We start from the raw sequence: 22,306 nt of genomic DNA, 5'->3' as shown, positions 1-22,306 counted from the left end.
TAATTTGAAGTTAGGCTAGAGGGCATATATATTTTCAACTGTGCTTTTTAAAAGTAATTTTTTAATTCTCTGTTTTTGGGCAAAATGAAATGTATATATTTATTGGAGACTGACCTTTCCTTCTCTCTCTTCCTCCTCTTTGTTTCTTTCTCTCTTTTTTTAAAGATACAATCATGCTTTTAGAGGCTGTCTGTAAGAAGTAAGAAAATAGATATAAATCACAATGATTTTGAGTCCTTGTAAAATCATTATAGGAATAATTACTAATTTATTGAGAGCTCTGATTGATTGAGCTTGAATACTTAAGGATTTCTGGTTCTGTTGACTTAGATCTTTGATGTGGACCTCAGGAAGTTCTTAGTTCCTGATTTGCTGTTTGGTAATGAAAAAGTATTATTTTAAATAAGACAATCTTTTAAATGTTAGTTGACTTGATTACTAAATGATAAGTAAAATTATTAGAATCAAGGTTTTTTTTTTAAGATTTTATTTATTTATGCACGAGAGACAATAGAGAGAGGCAGAGACACAGGCAGAGGGAGAAGCAGACTCCATGCAGGGAGCCTGACACGGGACTCGATCCTGGGTCTCCAGGATCCCACCCTGGGCTGAAGGCAGGCGCCAAACCGCTGAGCCACCGGGGCTGTCCTAGAATCAAGTTTTAGCATTTTTTGTGTATGCATTTTGACCAAGTTAGCAGAAGTTTTTGGTTATATATATACACTGGGCACTGGTCAACCTTAACTGGTTTTGGCATTTAGAACCAAATCATAAAAATTATTTTGAAAATATTTTGCTTGGGACGCCTGGATGGCTCAGCAGTTGAGCACCTGCCCCTGGCTCAGGGCGTGATCTGCGGTCTCAGGATCGAGTCCCACATCAGGCTCCCTGCCTGGAGCCTGCTTCTCCCTCTGCCTACGTCTCTGCCTTTTTCTGTGTCTTTCATGAATAAATAAATAAAATCCCTTTAAAAAAGAAAATATTTTACTTATGTGATAAATACCATTATTTTGAATACTGTTAAAACAAATAACGTACTGTTATGGGGAAAAAAATCTGAATTTTCCCATTCTATTTTTGTTTAATAACTTTGTTTAAAAAATAATAAGCTTTCAAGAGTGTTATGAAAAGTGGAATTTTCTCATAACTGGAGGTTAACTATGTTTTTTGTTCAACTTTGTAACTACCATTTAACATAGGGTATTCTTAGCAGACAGGGTTTGATACATTCTTGTATATAATTTAAATGTTCTGGGTCCACGATGCCTTACATAGACATGGGGAACATAGCATGTTCATTAGAGCATCCACATTTTATTACATATCTTCTTCCCTTTCTTTGATTGCCTGTGCTAGCTCATTAACTTTGTTATTTTGGGTAGCATTTGACATAGAGTTTTTTTTTTTCCCCCGGCAAATCCATTGAAAGAATGAAAAATATATACAATCATATTGTTTAGTCCGATTATATATAAGTGTACTACACTTTACTAATCACACATCAATTTCAGTATCAGCATACTTGGAGAGAGTTTGGAGACTTAAATGTGAGTGAGGACATTAAGTTGGAAGTTTTCTTCAAACCATTTGAGTTGAATAGGCTTACGGACAAAATTTGAATCCTTCCTCAAAACTTCAGTGGAGCAGATAGTAAGCTTCAAATCTACAAGAAATTGATAGTATGCATAAAAAATTTTATTGAATGTGAAATACTAGAGGTCTTAAAAGCTGAAGGGCAGTAGGTTTCTGTGTATATGCAGTTGTCTTTGCATCTCATAGCTGATAAAATAATTATAGAATAGATTGAATTTCACAGAATACAGTGACATAGAGTTGTATTAGATGCTTTTGGTGCCCCACATAACTTAACCTTGGTCTTTGCTGCTGTGGACAGTGTGAGCTCAGAGGTATGCAGACCTAACAAAGTTGCACTTCAGATGAGTACTGCTTTCTTTCCTGCTCTCTGCCTTTCTTCAACACTGCTGGAGCCTGCTAGGGATGTTCCCCTTATTCATTGTCTAAGTGCAAACTAGAAGTACAGGTTCTCAACAGTTCTCAGCAACTCTCAGTTAATTGGGCTCATAGCTGATGCATAAAATGTCCCAGCCTCCTGTCTTTTAGGTACACAATTCCAGAGGCATTCATATGCTCTTGCTCATAGTGCTAAACTCAATAATGCACCTTTCTATTATCATTTTTTCCCTGCCTTGGCTCATTCTCCCCACTCCCCTACTTCTGTATCCTAAGATTCTTTCCCAGATAAACCACTTGTACCCAGGTCTTTGTCTTATGTTTTATCTTCTGTAGAATCTAAACTAAAAAGTCTTACGGAAAGGAAATCTGTTTAAATATGTTAAACATAGCTTTTACCAAATTATTTGACCATACAACTTTTTATTCGAGTGATTCTTATTACCAACAAAGTAGTAATTTTACATGTTTATTTATAATATGTATATTAATAGGACAGTGAAACTTGCATGTTTGAACAAAAGGCCTTTCAGAATTGAAGACATCCATCTTAATAAACGATAAATAAAGCATCTTTAAAATGATGCTATACCTTGATGAACCATTTGATATCAAGTCTGATGAATATGGTCACGAACAGTGTTAGGAACCATCATAGGTTTATTAATGTATTATTAATCAAATATTTTTTTAAAGACTTCTTGTAGTTCTATTTAGAGTTGTTAAATAACTACATCTGAAAGATGTTGCTAAAACTAAGGAGTTTTTGAGAATTTAGGAAATATGTTTGCCTGCTTGCTTTAGTGGACAGTTATTGCTAATCCACTGTATAACAGATTGAGAGCTCTGTTATTACTTAATGAAAGTATTGTTTTGTAAATATATAAACCCCCCAAAGAGAACCCTTCATCCCTTTGGGTTTATAACTGGTATTCAGGTCAAGGTTGAGACTTTGATATATACTCATTTTAACAATATGTGTGAGGGCATGTATGTACCTTTATTATTGTTTCTTAATTTAGTCAAACTAAAGGGCTAGTCAACTCAGTCCTTGTTGGACTCTGTGCTTATAATAATAAAATTTTTCAAATTTTGAGTAAGTCTTGATATATTTGAACTTGTTATAATTCTTTTTCTGTGTTTAAAAAAAAACCAAACACCTCTTAAATACTAGAATCTTAATATCTTTACCTGGGGAGAGAATTTGAGTATAACTTTATCATCTTCAAATTTGGCTGTTTTATTTATGTCTTTAAGTTTATTCTGTCACGAAACAACTTGCCTACATTTGAACATGAGGCAAGAAAACCTAAATCTTATGTCTAAGGACTTTGAGTGAAGCTACCTTGATAATTTTTGTTTATCCTCTTACCCTTAAAATTATGTTAATGTCATTTATTTGACTGTAGCATTCTTATTCCATTCTTTATGAGAACTCATATTGCTGTTTCAGATTTCATATTAAAAATGGTGACTGATTTAATGTTTTTAAAAGGTGGTGGCCAGATAATATAGTCAGCTTTCAGCTTTTATTCGGAACATTTTATAAAGTCTTAAAACTTTGGAGAGGCTTCCAAAGTAATTTCTCTAGCAACATTTTTACCCTAGGATTACAATTTTTTAAAGTACAGTATATCAGGAGCACATCAGAGTGAGTAAATATATTTAAATTGCTTGCTAATTTATGTTTCCATCTCACCTATCAACCCCCTTTTAATATAGGAAACTGTTAAGTATGTAGAGATCCAAGAAAATAACAGGCAAGAAGCAGGCTTAAGTAACTTTACTCTGTGCTTCAAGGTCACATTGCCCTAGGGTAGCAAGATAATTAATGCTTTCTTTCAATCATTATGCCCAGCCATAATGGTCCCCTACCTGTGTGTTTTTGGTTGATAAACTGATAACTCATATCTATTTATGCTTATTAGTTTCATTCAGCTTCACAAATCCATCTGTTTAAAATGGTGAAATTTATTTATCAGATCGCCATAGTTAAAATAATCCATTTGCATGAAGAAGGTTTTAAAGTTACAAAATTTAAACCTCATGAAATTTGGTTTCATGATTTTGCTTTTCTCATTTTTAAGTAATTTCAGATTATGCAGAAAAAAACTTTTAAAAGCCTGAGATATTTTTAAGTGAAGTTAATTCATTTTTTTCCCTTGTTTTTAGTGGGAGATTTTGATAAGATCTGGCGAGAACATTGTGAGGATGAGGAAACACTTTGTGAATACGCTGTTGCAATGAAAAATTTGGCAGATAACCATTGGGCAAAAACTTGTGAGGGCGAAGGTCGTATTGAATGGTGTTGTAGGTGAGTATTTTTATGAACTAATATTTTTTATTTCTAATGTATTGTTTAGACTCTTAAATCCAAGTAATGCTTTCTTTGTATTATTCACTGTACCAAAATAGAACTGTTTTAAAACAGATAATGTGTGTTAAATAACTCTTCCCCCTTGACTCACTTTCCCTAGGTTTATATTATTCATTCCTTTTTTTTAAAAAAAGATTTTTATTTATTTATTCATGAGAGACACACAGAGAGAGAAGCAGAGACACAGGCAGAGGGAGAAGCAGGCTCCATGCAGGGAGCCTGATGCGGGACTCCATCCTGGGACTCCAGGATCAGGCCCTGGGCCAAAGGCAGGTGCTAAACGCTGAGCCACTCAGGGATCCCCTATTCATTTCTTTTTAATTGAAATGTTTTTCTTTGGCCTAACTTTAAATTTTGTTTCGACTTTTTAAAAGTATTAAAATAAAAGTATAGCTTTAAATGCATTTCATATACTTAAACACCAATACATTTAAAATATGAGTATTTATTTTTTATTTATTTTTATTTTTAAAAAGATTTTATTTACTTATTTGTGAGACATAGAGAAAGAGGCAGAGACATAGGCAGAGGGAGAAGCACGCTTCTCTCTGGGAGTCCAATGCAGGACTCAGGATCACACTCGGAGCCGAAGGCTGATGCTCAACTGCTGAGCCACCCAGGCGTCCCTAAAATATGAATTTTTAACACTTGACTCTTCATAAATAAGTTATAGTATAGAAATTTGTTTTCATAATTATCCATATTTGGATTCAAATAAAAGTGAATACTTTATAATTTAAAATTTGAAAACATTAAAGGTGTTAAAATCCTGAATTTTGGATGTGTAATTCAGAGCATTCCATCACTTAAATTTACTTTGGATAATGTTTATTTTCTCATAGTATATTTCTAATATTTAAAATATCAGAAAATGAAATACTGCTGGTCAGTTCTCTCAAGGTTGTAAAATTAGAAGAATGGATATGTATATTGACTGAATTTAAAAATGAATTCCCAGGGGTGGTTGGGTGGCTCAGTCCCTTAGATTCTTGGTTTTGGCTCAGGTCATGATCTCAGGGTTGTGAGATAGGGCCCCGGGGGCTCTACCCTGGACATGGAACCTGCTTAGGATTCTCTCTCCTTTTCTCCCTCTGCCCTTTATCTCTCTTTTCTCTCTCTCTCTCTTTTTTTCCTCTCTCTCTAAAAAGTAAATACATAAAATAATAATAATAATGAATTCCCAGAAAACAAAGTATTAGCTTTCTATGTGGACAATAAATTTATGATAACTTCTGGTTTACATTTCATTGCAGTTATTTTAATCTAAAATTTCTGTTTTAATCTCATTTAAAAGCTATGTGGTAATGCATATTTCGCTCATTCAACAAATAATCCAGGGGGAAGATTGTATTTAATTTAGTTATTTTACTTATTCATTTAATAAATAATTTTTAATGATTGTCTACTGTGTACTAGTCACATCATAGGCACTGGGAGTACCATAATCAGCTGAACAAAATCTTTGCTCTCTTATAGTTTATTACATGATAGAATTTAGAGGCAAGAAACAATACATAAATAACATGCTAAATCCAATAATAGTCGGTGCCATGAGATAAATGAAGCAAGCAAAAATAAAACTATTTTAAGTAGGGTAGACAGGGTAGGCCTCACTGAAGTGAGATGTGCAAAAAACATGAAAAAAGTGAAAGAACAAGCCTTACAAGTCCAAAGGTTTTGAGGTAGGACTATGCTGGCATGTTTCTGAAACAGTAAGGAGACCATTGTGGCTAGAGCAAAACGTGAGGGGAAGAAGAGTAGTAGAAAATAATGAACAGTGGGACGCCTGGGTTGCTCAGTGATTGAGCGTCTGCCTTTGGCTCAGGGCATAATCCTGGGATCCTGGGATCCAGGTCCTGCATGAGGCTCCCCAAAGGGAGCCTGCTTCTCCCTCTGCCTGTGCCTCTGCCTCTCTCTCTATGTGTCTCATGAATAAATAAATAAAATCTTAAAAAAAAAAAAAAAAGGATAATGAACGGCTGGATTGTGTAGGGTCTTGTAAACCATTGTAAAGACATTGGCTTTTATTTTGTGTGAATGAGTCATTGGATATTTTAAGAAGATTAGCAGGATTTTGTTAACTTTTTATAATGTGTCAAAAATTCTTAAGACTTAATTGCTGTAGGAAGGGGAGGGTGTAAGTAAAGAAACCAGTTAAGAAGCTAATGTAATAATTGATGTACAGAGTTATAGGGAAACAGTTTTCTTGGCGAGTGAGAAAGTGGATAGAACATTAGTATCATAAGATTAATGCTCAAAGTATAATGACTCCTGAGGAAAGAGGGAAATGATGGTGTGTGTATTGTGGTTATAATGATATGTAAGTACAGAGTTGAAAATATGAGTTGGTGGAGGGAGAGTGAAAAGGTGGTATTTATCACCCATGAATTGTGTACCCCAAGAATTGTGGAGCTGGAGAACAAGCCAGAATAGTAGGAAATATAATGCTTAAAATTAAAATGTTTGGTGTTTTTTGTTTGGTTCTGGAAAGGAAATGGTTGTATAAATCTGACTTATACAAAATGTACATTTTGTCTCTCAAGCTAAGAAACACAAAATGAGATCTACTACTGAACCAAATATTTGCCTTATACATGGAGTAATAATGTAATCCAGTCAGGAAATCAGCACCATCGCTATTTAAGACCATCATTCTTGGCTTTTAGCAGTATTGCTTTAAAATTAATATTCAGGGCAGCCCCAGTGGGGCAGTGGTTTGGCACCACCTGTAGCCCCGGGTGTGATCCTGGAGACCCAGGATCGAGTCCCAGGTCAGGCTCCCTGCATGGAGCCTGCTTCTCCCTCTGCCTGTGTCTCTACCTCTCTCTCTCTCTCTCTCTCTCTGTCTCTCATGAATAAATAAATAAAATCTTAAAAATAAATAAATAAATAAAATTAATATTCAAATACACCAAGCAAGCTCTCAGACTTTTTTTTCTTAAAAGGACTTTGATAGGTAGCATTCTCGTAGGAGCATTTGCTTGTACCTTCCTTGAATAATGAATCTACTTCACACTTCACTCTTCTTTCTTTTTTCTTAGATTTGTGGATTTTATCAATAGTTAACATATCTACATGCATTTTGAAAGAGGTCATTTTTAGGTCAAACTGCTGAAAAGGAACATTCATCAGAATTTAGGTCAAACTGCTAAAAAAGAACAGTGGCAAAATATCATAAACTAATTTTACTATGGGAAATAATCCATGAGGAGTTTTATAATGTCTTTAAACTTAAAACTAGCTTGAGGGAAAAGGCTTCAAAACAATATTGAATTTTGAAACTTGATTTATCTATAATTTTAACTTGTATTTTATATAATTCCTTTCTCTGTTGATAATTCTAAGAAAGCAATGGTAATTTGAAAGCTAAAGTGGGCTTTAAAAAGGGTTTGACAGAAAAGCCTGGGTGGCTCAGCGGTTAAGCTTTAGCGCCTGCCTTTGGCCCAGGGTGTGATCCTGGAGTCTGGGGATCCAGTCCCACGTCGGGCTCCGTGCATGGAGCCTGCTTTTCCCTCGCCCTGAGAGAGAGAGAGAGAGAGAGAGAGAGAGAGGCAGAGACACAGGCAGAGGGAGAAGCAGGCTCCATGCAGGGAGCCCGACGTGGGACTCGATCCCAGGACTCCAGGATCAGATGCTCAGCGCCAAAGGCAGGCACTAAACCACCGAGCCACCCAAGGATCCCCAATAAATAAAATCTTAAAAAAAATAAAAATAAAAAGCGTTTGACAAAATTTTTTTCCAGTTATACTTAAAACTTAAAAAAAAAAAAAAACTTTATAGGAATTTTGTATGTGAGATAAACCTGCCTGACATTACTTTTCTAAGATTTTATTGGCTGTTTAGCTTGAAGAATTCTACATGTTTTCCTTCAAAAAATAAAATAAAATAAAATTTGATTTATAGTATGAAACACTAAAAACTAGAAACAAAACACAATACAAAGGTATAGTTGTATATTTAGTAAAGGAATTTGCTTTTTCTCTTTGTACACATAGAGAAACACATTGTTTCCTGAACCATTTGCAAGTAAATTGGAGATAACATGACATTTCATCCCCACACATCTCCTAAGAATAAGGACATTCTTCTGCATAACCACAGTACCATCAACACATTATAATTAACAGCAATTTTCCCATTTCCTAAAATATTTAGTTCAAAAATTCAGGGTTTTTTTTTATTGTTCTCAAAATGTCCTTGTAATTTCTTTTTCTAAATCCAGTCAGGACTTATGCATAGCATTTGGTGGTTACATTTCTTTAGGTTCTCATTTTTGTTTTCCATAACATTGAGTTTTTAGAGAAATGTCAGTTTAACTGTAAAATATCCCACATTCTGTATTTTGTGGTTCTTGGTTTCAAGATGGTTAATAGTACTGTTCAAAGAATCTGTATATCCTTACTGATTTTTCTTCTTGGCTTTTTGTTCTAACAGTTACCAAGAGATATTTTCAAGATAATCATTTTTCTCAATTTTTGTATAATAATTATTTGGCTCATCTTTAGAGATTTAATTTTTCTGTTGAAGTTCTATTGAGTTAATCTTTTTCTGAATTAAAAAGAATTATAATAATTATTTTAAAGTCCTTGTCTGTTTATTCCAATATATGTTTTATCTAGATCTGTTTCTTTTGGCTGTTTTTTCTTTTGATTATTGATCAATTTTTTCTTGCTTCATTGTATGTCTGATAATTTAAAAAAGATGTATACACACACTAGCACTGTGTTTAGAAGAGACTGGCATAAATACTAGTTTTCCCTAGAGAGGGCATAATCAACCCCCCCTCCCCCCCCCACCCCAGCAGGCTGCTAGGATGAGAGGCTGACACTTTGATCCATCAGGGGTTAAGCTGAGTTGAAACTCGATTACATAGTTTGATTTCACCTCTGGCTTCAACTGCTTTGAGAGTGAGTCCTGTTTTATGTATATTACAGTCGAGCAAGACTCTGGGACCTTAGAAAAGTGCAAAGAATTTCTCTGCTTTTTAGTCCCACTCTGAGCCTCTAGTGCTGCCCCTACTGCCTTTTTCATATTTCAAAATCAAGACCTATAGGAGGCAGGAGGGATGCAGTAATGGAACAAGGAGAGCATCTCTACGTTTGGGTTTCTTAAAGATTCCAGTCTGTCACACCATTCTAAGCAACCACTGAAAGCTCTGCCGGTTTCTCTTTAATCAAACAAAACGCCTCTACTATGGAAGACTTGATCTTTTGCTGCCCATGTACCTTCTCAACAAATGTACAAAGTGCCTGTGATCTCTTCTCATCTAGGCCTTTCTTTAGTTCCTTTAGACCTTTTGTATCATCAGCTCTCTTGATTTCTTTTTAAAACACTGTTTTTCGATTGTATAGTCCCTTTTCCCCTATTAACAGCATAACCAGGGGCCTGTTGTATTTGTCTGTATCCTAAACCAAAACTAACTTTGTGTTTTGTATTTTAGATTTATTTGATTGTTTTCTCATGGAGCCATTTAACTACTTTTTCAGTCTCCTTTATTTCTTATAATTTAAAATTGGGATCTAAAGTGTCGATTCGGTTAACATTATTTTTACCAAAATATCTGTGAGGTGAACCTGCACACTTCTTATTGCTTACATTAGCAGGTTCTTATCATCAGGTTATTCTACCAGTAGAGATACTAAATTTTGCCATTTGGTTAGGGTGATCCTCCCATTATAAACTTATGTTTTCCCTTTGCAATTAGCAAGGAATGTGTAGAGTGACATTTTGGCCTGTGGATCAGTCCTGTCTCCTGAGTCTTTTAGCTAACAAGTTTACTTCTGTTTATTAAATACACTGTTTAATTTGGGGTTGCAAAATGATTTTTCAAATTGTATCATTCTTTGTGCTTGCTAGCTTCTATAAATAAAAGCTTTTCTTTATGAACAGGGAATGATTACATGTTCACCAGAAAGGCTGGGTAAAAATAAACATATACGTATACCTAATTCTTTCTGTTTAGCAATTTTCACAATTAAGAAATTGGTGTATTAGTTCCAATTGTGACAAGTAAGTTTTTTGGTTTTGAGGTTTTAAAAATGTTTGGGATATCACTGTAGCCTCCTGCATTGTTATTTATTCAGTCTTTCCACCAGTCTTTATTATATTTTTTTTTGAGGGGAGGAGAGGATGTTCAAATTATTCTATAGATAGCTTCAAAGCTAGCTTCTGTGTTCTGACATGGCCTATGAGCACTTTCTTACTATCTAGTACAAAATGAGCCTTTACTTTTGCTGTCCAAGACTTAGAATCAAACTATTTCTTCACAGAGTTCTTTTAGTGGAAAATAGCATTTAGAAATTAAATTAAGATCTGGGTACTAGATGTGCTGAAGGACTTAGTTCTGAATAACATTAATATACTTGCTTTGTTCTACAGTTCACATAAAATGATTAGAAAATTACAATGCCATTTTTACTTTTAACAGTAAACTGGATGAAATTTAAAATTTCTTTGAACTTCTTTTGAATTTGGAACATATCCCACTAAGGATCAAGATAACTTTTTAAAAATTACTTGAAACAGTTCTTTTATATAGGGTTTTGTTCACTTTCATTTTATTGTTTTTTTCCCCCCTATTTTAATTTGTCGGAATGTAAATATTATAAAATATTTACATGGTTCAGAAATCAAGACTTTATAAAAAGTTGTATTCAGAAAAGGCTCCCATCCATTTTCTTCATTTGTTTCTTGTTTTATCCTGTTTTGTTTTGTTTTTCAGAATTAACCATATCCATATACACACACGTATCCACCTGTTCTTGTCTATGTTCAAGTGGGACATGTTATATGTCTTAGAGATCACTGTTTGGCATCGTATTGGTCAGTTTTCTCCAGAGAGTTGGCTCCCGTGCTTATGAAGGTTGACAAGTCCCAAGATCTGCAGAATGAGTTGACATGCTGGGGACCCAGGGGAATCAGTGGTGTAGTTCCAGTCCTAAAGCTGGTAGGCTTGAGGCCTAGGAAGTGCTGATGTCTCAGTTTGACTCTGAAGGCAGGAAAAATTCAGTGTCCCATTCAAAGGCAGTCAGGCAGGAGGAGTCTTTCATACTCTGGGGAGGGTCAGTCTTTGGTTCTACACAGACCTTCAAGTGATTGGATGAGGCCCACCCTCATTGTGAAGGACAGTCTGCTTTACTCAGTTTACTAATTTAAATGTTAATCTCATTCAGAAACATCCTCACAGAAACACTCATGTTTGGCCAGATATCCAGGTACCCCTTTGGCCCAGTCAAGTTGACAACATAAATTAACCAATCATAGGTATATAGATATCTTCCTCATTCTAATAAGGTATTTACAAGTTTTTCCTTTTACAAATAGTACTATAATGGAGATAACCTGGTGCATATTCATTTTGAATTTTTGGCATTGTGTATTTGTAGAATACTGTATATGGAATTGCAGGGTAAAAGAGTAAATATATATGTGATTTTGTTAGATATTGTCAAATCATTGTAGATAACCTTAGATAAGGTTAAACTATTTTACAATTCCACCAGCAAAAAACAATAATATCTGTTTCTTCACAATCTCACCTACCTTTTAAAGTTTTGCCAGTTCGATATGTGGGAACTGGTATCCATGGTTTTGTTTTCTCTTGTGAGTGAGGTTAGTATGTTTTCATATATTTAAAAATGATTTGCCCTTTTTTGGTGAGTTATGTGTTCATATTTTGATTTTTTTTTCCCCATTGGTTTTTGGTTTCTTATATCTTGATTTTTTCATAGTTTTTTATATGATTTACAGATATATGCCCTTTTTCTTTGACTGTTTATGTCTTTGCCATGCAGGATTTTGTTTTGCCATGTAGAAGACTTTGTTTTTATGTAATCAGATATATACCTCTTTTATTGATTCCAGATTTCAGTTGTCTTTAGAAAAGCTCTCCTGATTGCCAGACTATAAGAATTCCTAATAGTAATTCACTCATTTACTCACTAGGTTTCTTCTAGTACTTGGATGATATCATTTTTTTTACGTTTAGCTCTCTGACCTGTTTGGAATTCATTCTGGTGTGTGTTGGGAAGGATAGATCGAACTTTCCCTCCCAAGTAATTATCCATTTCCCCCAATATTATTTATGAAAAAGTCTCCCTTTTTTGCAGTGATTTGACATGACATTATGCCAGGTTGGCCAACTATATGCTATAGTTGGTTCTGTTTTAGGACTTTTTGTTTCATTGTCTCTGTCATGTTATTCTATAACATCTTCCCCCTACCCCACCACCTGCTCTTTTCTCAGGGTTTTCTTGGCTGTTCTTTTTTTTCCCCCCATAAGTATTTTAGAGCCAGTTGGTCTAATTAAATCTGTAAAAGTTTGTGTTTTTATTGGATTTACATTAAGTTTTTTAATAACTGGAGAAAACTGACATCTTTGTAATGTTGAATCATCATGTCCATGAAAAAGGTATAGATCTTTCCATTTGTTCCCAGTCTGCTTTTGAGTTGTTCAATAGTATTGTAAGGTTTTCTGAACACTGGTTATGTGTATTTCATGTTATATTTATTCCTAGGTATTTTATATTTTTCTTGCTGTTGTACATGTGATCTTCCTTTATATATTCAGACAGATTACTAATATATGTGTGTATAATATAGGTATATTGTATATAGAGAGGGGCTTCTGATTTTTCTATGTTTTACATCTTGTTTTAGTGAATTCTTGTACTGTTAGTATTGGTTTCTGATTGATTCTTTTGGGTTGTCCAGGTAAACTCATCTATGAATATATACAGAGTTTTATTTCTTTCTCTCCAATTCTTTTGACTAATACTCTTTCTCTTGTCTGTTACATAGCTGTGCCTTTTTTCACTTAGCAATAACGTGTGTGTGGTGTGTGCCCACTTAAAATATTGCTGGCTTTGGGGCTAATCTATATGTATAATTCTACTATTAGGTAATATTCACCAATTCTTATTTTACTGAGTGTTTTTTTTTAAAGATTTTATTTATTTATTCATGAGAGACACATAGAGAGAGAGGCAGAGACACAGGCAGAGGGAGAAGCAGGCTCCATGCAGGGAGCCTGACGTGGGACTCGATTCCAGGTCTCCAGGATCATGCCCTGGGCTGAAGGTGGCGCTAAACTGCTGAGCCACCCGGGCTCCCCTACTGAGTGTTTTTATTAGGAATAAGTGTTGAATTTTGTTGAGTGTCCTTTCAGCATCTATGGAAATGAATATGAGTTTCCTCTTTAAATTTGTAAACATAGTGAGTTATATTAATGGATTTAAATTTATAGGTGAAAGATTTTTTGTTTCATTTTCTTCTACTTTTATTGCATTGTGACTGGATGATTTCATCTGTAATTTTTTTCTGTGGCTCTTGCTGTGATTTTCTTCATGACATAATACACGCATATTGGTAATTCTTGTGAATATTCCATGTGCGTTTGAAAAGAAGCTATACGCTATTAGAAAGCAAAGTTTGTTACCTAGATAAGATAAATTTTATTCTACTCTCTCCAGCTTCTCTAATTTTGCCTAGTATTTATTCACTTGATTGTGTTGTATACTAAAGTTCTCTATTGTTAGTTATGTCTGTTTCTTCATGCACCTCATGGAGTTTCTGCTTTATGAATATGGCTGCTCTGATAAATGGCACACAAATATTCGTAACTGTTACATATTCTTTGGAAATTGTGGCCTTCAGTATTAAAAAGTTTCCCTTTTTTATTCATTACCAATCTCTTCACCAGCCTTTCTCAATCATCTCATGGATGAAGTTCATCTTCCAGAAGTAAATGCTTCCAACTGTGATGTTCCCTGAGTTCTGACATACCAAAAGCTGTTTTTCTATAGCTTTGTTACAAAATCCACAGCTTGGCCAGATAAAAATTCTTGGCTCATACTTTCTTTCCTTCAGCTTCTGAAAAAAAATTATTTTAGTCTTATTTTGTATCTTCTTTCCATTTTCTCTGCAGCCCCTCCCCCTTCTTTTCCCTTCGCTTTCTGCTGAATTGTATGGGAGTCAGTTGCAGAAATCACAAGACTTTCATTCCTGAATACTTCAGGGTGTATCATTACACTTAGTTGAGCAAATTCTCTAACTCCCTTTTTTCTCTTTCTTTTTTGTTTCAAGATTTTATGTAAATTCTAGTTAGTTAGCATTTAGTGTAATATTAGTTGCAGAAATAGAATTTAGTGATTTATCACTTAAATTTAACACCCAGTGCTTGTCACAAGTGCCCTCCTACTACCCATCTCCCATTTATTTTATTTTTTAAAGAATAGGTTTTTAAGATTTATTTATGTATTTAATTTTTTAAAAAAGATTTTATCTATTTGAGAGAAAGAGAGCACACACAGAGGCAGAGGGAGAAACAGAGCAGAGAGCCCAATGTGGGGCTCGATCTTGAGATTTTGACCTGAGCCTAAGGCAGACACTTAACCAACTGAGCTACCTAGGCATCCCATAAAAATTTATTTATTTTAGAGTGTGAGAGCATGCTGAGGGAGGAGCAGAGGGAGAAAGAGAATCCTGAAGTAGACTTCCTGCTGAGTGGGCAGTTGACATGGGGCTTGATTCCAGGACCCTGAGATTATGACCTGAGCAGAAGTCAGATGCTTAACTGACTGAGCTACCCGGGCACCCCACCCATCACCCATTTAGCCTATCCCCCTGCCCACCTCCCCTCCAGCAACCCTCAGTTTGTTCTCTGTAGTTAAAGAAAGTAAGTCAGAAAAGATATATATCATATGATTTCACTCATATGTGGAATTCTCTCTCTCTCTCTCTCTTTTATCTTTTATGACATGGACATTTTACAAAGTTTAATAGACTCTTAATTTGGATTTGCATGGTTTATTTGTAATTAGATTGAAATGAAGCATATTAGCAGGAATATTACATAGGTGATACTGTGTTCTTAGTGTATTGCATCAGAAGGCACATGGTATCTATTCTGAACTGGATTTTTTTTCCCTTTCAAGTAGACTTTATTTTTTTAGTGTGGTTTTAGGTTCACAGCAATACTGAGCAGAAAGTACAATGCCCATATACACCCTGGCCACACACATGCACAGTATCCTCCACTGGCAACATCCACCAAGAGTGATACGTTTGTAATTGATGAACTACATTGACACATTATTATCATCCAAAGTCCATAGTTTGTTTGCATTAGGGTTTGCTTTTGGTGTTATATATTCTGTGGATTTTGACAAATGTATAATGACAAGTATTCATTATTATAGTATCACACAGAATAGTTTCATTTCCCTAAAAATCCTCTCTGCTTTATCTGCACATTCTGTCTTTCCCCATACCCTTGACAATCATGGACGTTTTTACTCTTTCCGTAGTTCTGCCTTTTCTAGAATGTCATCCAGTTGGAATCACAGTATATAACCTTTTCAGATTAACATCTTTCACTTAATATGCATTTAAGATTCCTTGATGTCTTTTCATGGCTCAATAGCTCATTTCTTTTTAGCACCAAGTAATAATCCATTGTCTTGATATACCAAAGTTCTTTATTCACTTGCAAAAGGACATGTTGATTGCTTCCAAGTTTGGGCAATTATGAATAAAATGCTGTAAACATTCATATGCAGGTTTTTGTGTAGAAGTGAGTTTTTATTTTGGGGGGCAAATATCAAGGAGTGTGATTGCAGGATTATATGGTAAAAGTGTGTTTACTTTTTGTAGGAAACTGCTACATTGTCTTCCAAAGCAACTTTCTCTCTTTTTCCCATTAGCAATGATTGAGAGTTCTTGTTACCCCACATCTTTACCAACAGTTGGTGGTTTTGATGTTCAGGATTTTGGCTATGCTATTAGTGTGTAGTAGTATATTGCTATTTTAATTTGCATTTCCCTTATGACATATGACCTGGAGCATCTTTTCATATGCTTATATGGTATCTTATTTGGTGTATCTTATTTGGTGTATCTTATTTGGTGAGTCAGTATTTTTGCTTGTTTTTAAACTGAGTCGTTTGTTTTCTTATTGTTAAGTTTTAAGAGTTCTCTGTATATTTCAGATAACAGTCCTTTATCAGCTATGTCTTTTGCAAGTATTTTCTCCCAGTCTGTGGCTTGTCTTCTCATTCCCTCTCACATAGCAGTTTTTAATTTTAATGGAGTCTAGCTTCTCAATTCTTTTTTTCATGAATCTTGACTTTGGTGTTGTATCAGAAGAGGCATTGCCAAACCCAAGGTTTTGGGTTTCTTCTAGAAATTTATTTTCTAGATTTTCTTCTAGGAAATTTATAAAACTCTTTAATAGTTTTAGAGTTTTGTGTTTTACTATGATCCATTTTGAGTTAATTATTGTGAAGGGTGTAATATCTGTGTTTAGGATCATTTTTAGTATGTAGTTAGCATCCCAGCACCATTTGATGAAAAGACTCTCTTTACCCCATTGTATTGTCTTGGCTCTTTTATTAAAAATCAATTGAATATATTTGTGTGGGTTGGTTGCTATACTGTTTTGTTCCATGGGTCTAGTTGCCCATTCTTTCACCAACATCACACATTTCTGATCACTATAACTTTATAGTAGGTTATAGGAAGTCAGATAGTGTCAGTTCTCCAACTTTGTTCTTCTTCAATATTGTATTGACTATTCTGGGTCTTTTGCCTCTCCATATAAACTTTAAAATTAGTTTGTTGGTATCCCCAAAATAATTTGCTGTGATTTTTGATTGGGATTGTAGTGCATCTGTAGATAAATTTGGGAAGAACCAACCTCATGACAATATTGCATCTTCTATCTCTCCATTGTTTATTCCTTTTTGTTCTCAGTTTTTATTTCAAATTTGAAATGTTCATATCTGCAGTTGCTTCCTCAATTATATGTAATTAATAATGAAATGTGACAGGTTTTTTTTTTCTTTTATGGCTGTTTTTGGTTCTCTTTTTGAGAATTTTCATTTGCTGAAAAGTTCTGATTATTTTTTCTTCCCTTCTAATAGAACCTTGTTTGGTTTCCAGGTTCATTGAGTGTCTCTTTTAATGTATTTGTCTATTATGTTGAAGTGTCTGTAGATGGGTAGGTAGGGGTTTGGGTGAGTTACTTTGTTCTTTAATTCCAAAGAACCATGCTTGATTGCTACAAATAACAAAAGTATAGTTCCTTTAATAAATATCGTCCTCTTTTGGTCTGACTTACAATTTTTTAATGTATAGATCATAACATGTCAGTGGGCTTATTATCCTTAATTGCTTCATTTTTTTCCTTTGTCACCAAACCTCCAAAGATACCTCCTTTTTTCAAAGTGCCTCTTTTCTCCCAGAGAAGGAATCTTTTCAAGGCTCTCCTTTTTGGTAACAGATTCTTTTGTATATGTCTGTGTATATGTCCTTTTGACCTTCCAGTGGCTAATGCTGTGATTCACAGTGTCCCAAATCTTTTCTTAAAATTTCCCCACTCAGAGTTAGATCCCTCTCTTGGGTAGTATATCTTAGCTGGTGTTAATCTGTTTTTTGGCAGTTGTAAGACCCTATCATATCTTACCCTCTTTTTATAGACTTGTCAGACTGTGCTTTGAGGGGCTCCAACGCCAATTCAATTGGCCTCTGATTTTTATTTTCCAATTACGTGTTAAATGAAGTGCTATTCTGATTCCTAGTTATGCCATAGGCATGAACTATATGTGTTTTTATTTGCTCCATTGAAAGATCTATATATTGAAAGATCTATATATTCTATATACTGTCTTTGGACGGTATGCAGAAGGATTAGAATTTAAATGACTGCTATTTTATAAGAATCTGGAATTCTAGGCCTTTAAGTATTTTGCTGCCAAGTTTCTAGATAATTATGATGTTGAACCATATAAAATTGCAATTTTTGTAATTCAAAAATTCTTGAATATCAGCAATTGTATATGGTGCTACTAATAGAAAGCTAAGCAAGCTCTTGATTCTTATGTTTCATGCCTTAGTGAAATGTTACATATTGTAGAGGCATTATTTTTAGTATTCATTCCAACATTGTAAAGTCTACATTTTTTATCAACCTCACTGAGGTTTAATTTATATACAATAAAATGCACCCATTCTAGTGTGCAATTCAGTGGATATGGACAATTGTTTACACTTCTTTACCACCACTGTCAAGATACAGAGTATTTCCATCACTTTAAAAAGCTCCTTTGTATACTTTTGCAGTTAGTGCCACCCCCAGGAAATCACTAAATCACTTTCTGTCATTAGATTAGATTTCTAAAGACAATATCTCTAAATTACCCTTTGAGCCCTGCTGGATCTGAAGCTTGCTTATCACTCCATTGTCACCAGGTTACGTTTCCATGCTATATTTGTGTTGGCCTCGGGGCCTTTTTACTTGTGAGTCCATCCATCCATTGCTCGGCACTTTACATTTCACATATCTTGAATAGACGTCCATCTCTGCAGGATCCATGCTGCTTTTATTTTCTGTGCCTTCACTCATGCTATTCTCTCTGCCAGGCAAGCACTTACCTCCCAAACTAACATTCTTCCTTGCCTGATTTATTCCTACTTATATTTCTAAAGTCAGCATATATTACTGATTGGGTTATCAATTATATTTTATCTTTATCAATTTTATTTTCTTTATAGTTGTATAATTGTCTCCTTTACTAATCTGAGCTCCTTGAGGGCAGCAATCATTTCTTCAATTACAGATGTGCCTGGCACATGGAGGCTTTCTATTCTTACTGCTTAATAAATATTTGATTTATGAGGAATGTGTTTCAACTCCTATGTATGAGATTTAAAGCTAAATCTACATAGGAAAAATTAAGGAAGTCTTTTTTTTCCCTAATAGTCATTACTAAGAAAAACTAAAGTTAAATGAATAGCATCCTGTAAGTGTGAGGTGATATAGACATTGTTCCCTTAGACCACAGTTATACTTGTAGAAACCAGTTTTTTAAGTTAATTCTTCAATTCTTATTTTTCTTGCCATGTTTCTGAAAATTCACCAGTGTGTATGGAGATAAATAGTCTAGCTTTGTTCAGAGTATGAGCTCTATATACTAATAATGTGTTTTAAGAATCTAAAAAGAAGGGCAGCCCAGGTGGCTCAGTGGTTTAGTGCTGCCTTCGGCCTACGGTGTGATCCTGGAGACCCGGGATCGAGTCCCATGTCAGGCTCCCTGCATGGAACCTGCTTTCTCCCTCTGCCTGGATCTGTGCCTCCCTTTCTCTCTCTCTCTCTCTCTCTCTCTCTCTCATGAATAAATAAATAAAATATTTTTTAAAAACAGAATCTAAAAAGAAAAGCTTTGACAATAATATCAGTTGTTTTCACCTGTGTATCTCTTATCACAGTGTAAGCTCAAGGGCCAGAGCTAGGTCTTACTAGTCTTTTTTTTTACCTTAAGATTCCTGGCTTCAATAGCTAATAAATACTTGAGAGATCCTGAGATTCATGTTTCTTGTCCTATTACATACCCAGGAATGGTACCCTACTGTATTCACTCTAAAATTATATTAGGTATGAAGAAAATTACAAGGTTATATCAGTCATCAGTTTCTGATTCTGGATAGCAACTTGATAAGTTCTAAACTATATGAGCTTAGAATGATACATCTTCAAAAAATCTTCATATTAGTAGTGCAAGAATTGGGAGAAGCAGGAATGATCTCTTGATGGATAAGAATAATTTCCAGGTGTTATAAAAACCACTGTTATGTTCAAACTTCTGTTGTCTGTGTTTACCTGTATGATATAGTACCATTTTTACTTGAACTAGATTTTTATTCCCTTTTCTCAGAGCAAATAAGAAAATTAATGATTCTTAATATGTTGACAGCCTAACTTTGTTTTCATAAACCAGAAGGGATCTAGGAAGCAACTATTGGGAGATCTGTCTACTACGAGCAAAGCTGGCTGAGAATTAACTGTAATGACTGTTCTTTTCATATGCTGTGATTGAATAGCAGAGTTATCTCAGCTTTTCTGGAAGAACTTTGTTTTAGTTAAGAATACAGTTCAAAAAAAAAAAAGAATACAGTTCAGCAAAACATATAGGCACATCTGTACCCCTGGAAACATACTTTTTAAAAACATTTTTTAAAGAGATGGCACACAAGTGAGAGGGACAGAGGAAGAGGGAGAGAGAATCTGAAGCCAACTCTGTGCTGAGCACTGAGCCTGATGCAGGGCTGATCTTATGACCCTGAGATCACCACCTGAAGCTGAAACCAAGAGTCAGATGCTGAACCAGCTGTGCCATCCAGGCGTTCCAACATACTTTTATTTATTAAATATAATCTATATTCTGCTTTGTTGTATGGTAGTTAAAAGTGCTACAGAGTGCTCAAACTTACCTCTGTGATATTTTCAAAGGAAGAATTTGTAATTGAAAGTTTCCTGTTTTAACAAAGGCTAATGCTTTTCCACTTTATTTTATATTTATACCTAGTGTTTTAAAATATAATTTCATTTTGCCTTGTAGTGTATGCAGAGAATATTTCCAAAATGGTGGGAAGAGAAAAGCACTTGAAAAAGATGAAAAAAGAGCTGTACTCGCCACTAAGACCACTCCAGCCTTAAATTCACATGAGTCTTCTAAACTTGAAGGTCATTTAACCAACCTCAGCTTTACAAACCCTGAATTTATAACTGAGTAAGTACACTTTCTCTACTCCAATTATTAATGTTATCTTGGATAGCTGTATTAATAATGTAAAGTAGTATAATGATTTACCACAAGTAGTGGGCCATTTGCTTGTTCCCCTGATAATAGATTAGGCTGAAAAAAAGCACATTTGTAATATTACTAGGTAGAAAACTAGCATAAAATTTTAAGGGATATCTGGAAAACTAATGGTTCTATAACATTGTGTTCGGGAAAAATGAGAAAGAATAGTTTCTTAAATGTTGTAATAATTACTCCTAGGGGAATACAAAGAATCAAAATAGCAAAACCCATTTTAAACTGTGTTTAACTTAAAGGTGGTATCTGCTAACTAAAAAATCACAAGGAATAATGGATTATTAATAGAACCAATTCCTATTATTTTATTGTTGATATGAAATTCTGCCTACTATAGTGTTGTTAACTATAGTCATCATGTTGTACTTTACATCCTCTTTTCACTTATATCCCCATTTCACTTAGCATAATGGCCTCAAGGTCCATCCTTGTTATAACAAATGGCAGGATTTCGTTCTTTTTTATGGATGAATAGTATTTCATTGTATATTTACATATATCTATATATATATAAATGTATAGATATGTAGAAAAAATATACATGTGCCGTCCTCTGGGCCCCCTGGCCTGCCACCTCTGCCCCTAGGTTCAGTGCCACCATCCCCGGGCAGGCTGTCCCTGGACCCAGCCAGGACAGCTGTGGGACCAAGCCACACAGTCGAAGCCCTCCCCTGTGCCTCCCTCCCCTAGCCTCCCTTGTTAGGTCTGGGCCTAGGATGTTCCAGAGCCTGACCCTGCTTCTCCTTTTCTGACTGGGAAATAAACTCCCCCAAAGGAAAAAAAAAAAAAAAAAGAGCAACAAACACCCAACAATAACATTGGCTCTGGGGTGAGGGTGAGGAGGGGCATAAAATATATACTTTTTCTACATATATATATATGTATGTAGAAAAAATATTATAATCAAGTTTATTGGTAGTGTTAAAATTCTCTATATACCTTATACCGGAATAGATTTGTAATATCAAGTAAAACTTTCTTAATCTCTTGAAAATGCTAAACTTGAATAATTCAAAAAACATTCTTGATAGACACTAAGAGCTAACCATGAAAATACAATTTATTAGCCTCTTAACAATTTAAATTTGTAGGTATCAAACATAGAATTACCTCTGGTTACTCTTTTACACCATGTTGAAAATAATATCTAGTCAGTTGTAAGCAATTTCATTTAAAAATTAATTCACATATTTTTGATTAGTTCAGTAGGAAAGGATAAGGCATCTCTCTTTACCTTTTATCAAAAGTTACTACAGAGCTTACAAAACATAGTGACTTACTGAACATCCTGTAACTCAGGTGT

At 34.7% G+C, this 22,306-nt stretch overlaps 1 protein-coding gene across 3 annotated transcripts in view; it reads left to right on the top strand.

Moving 5' to 3' along the window:
- Positions 1 to 22,306, top strand: part of BMT2 (base methyltransferase of 25S rRNA 2 homolog) — a 92,603-nt gene that overhangs the window by 11,342 nt on the left and 58,955 nt on the right. For all 3 annotated transcript variants that reach the window (XM_038557392.1, XM_038557393.1, XM_038557394.1), the window contains exons 2-3: positions 4,144 to 4,285; positions 20,743 to 20,913. In XM_038557392.1, coding sequence (XP_038413320.1) covers positions 4,144 to 4,285; positions 20,743 to 20,913 — 313 coding nt within the window. The remainder of the gene's footprint in view (positions 1 to 4,143; positions 4,286 to 20,742; positions 20,914 to 22,306) is intronic.

This window comes from Canis lupus, chromosome 14 (assembly GCF_011100685.1).
Source record: "Canis lupus familiaris isolate Mischka breed German Shepherd chromosome 14, alternate assembly UU_Cfam_GSD_1.0, whole genome shotgun sequence".
In the NCBI taxonomy this organism is placed as follows: Eukaryota; Metazoa; Chordata; class Mammalia; order Carnivora; family Canidae; genus Canis; species Canis lupus.
This window is presented reverse-complemented; position numbering and strand designations above follow the sequence as displayed.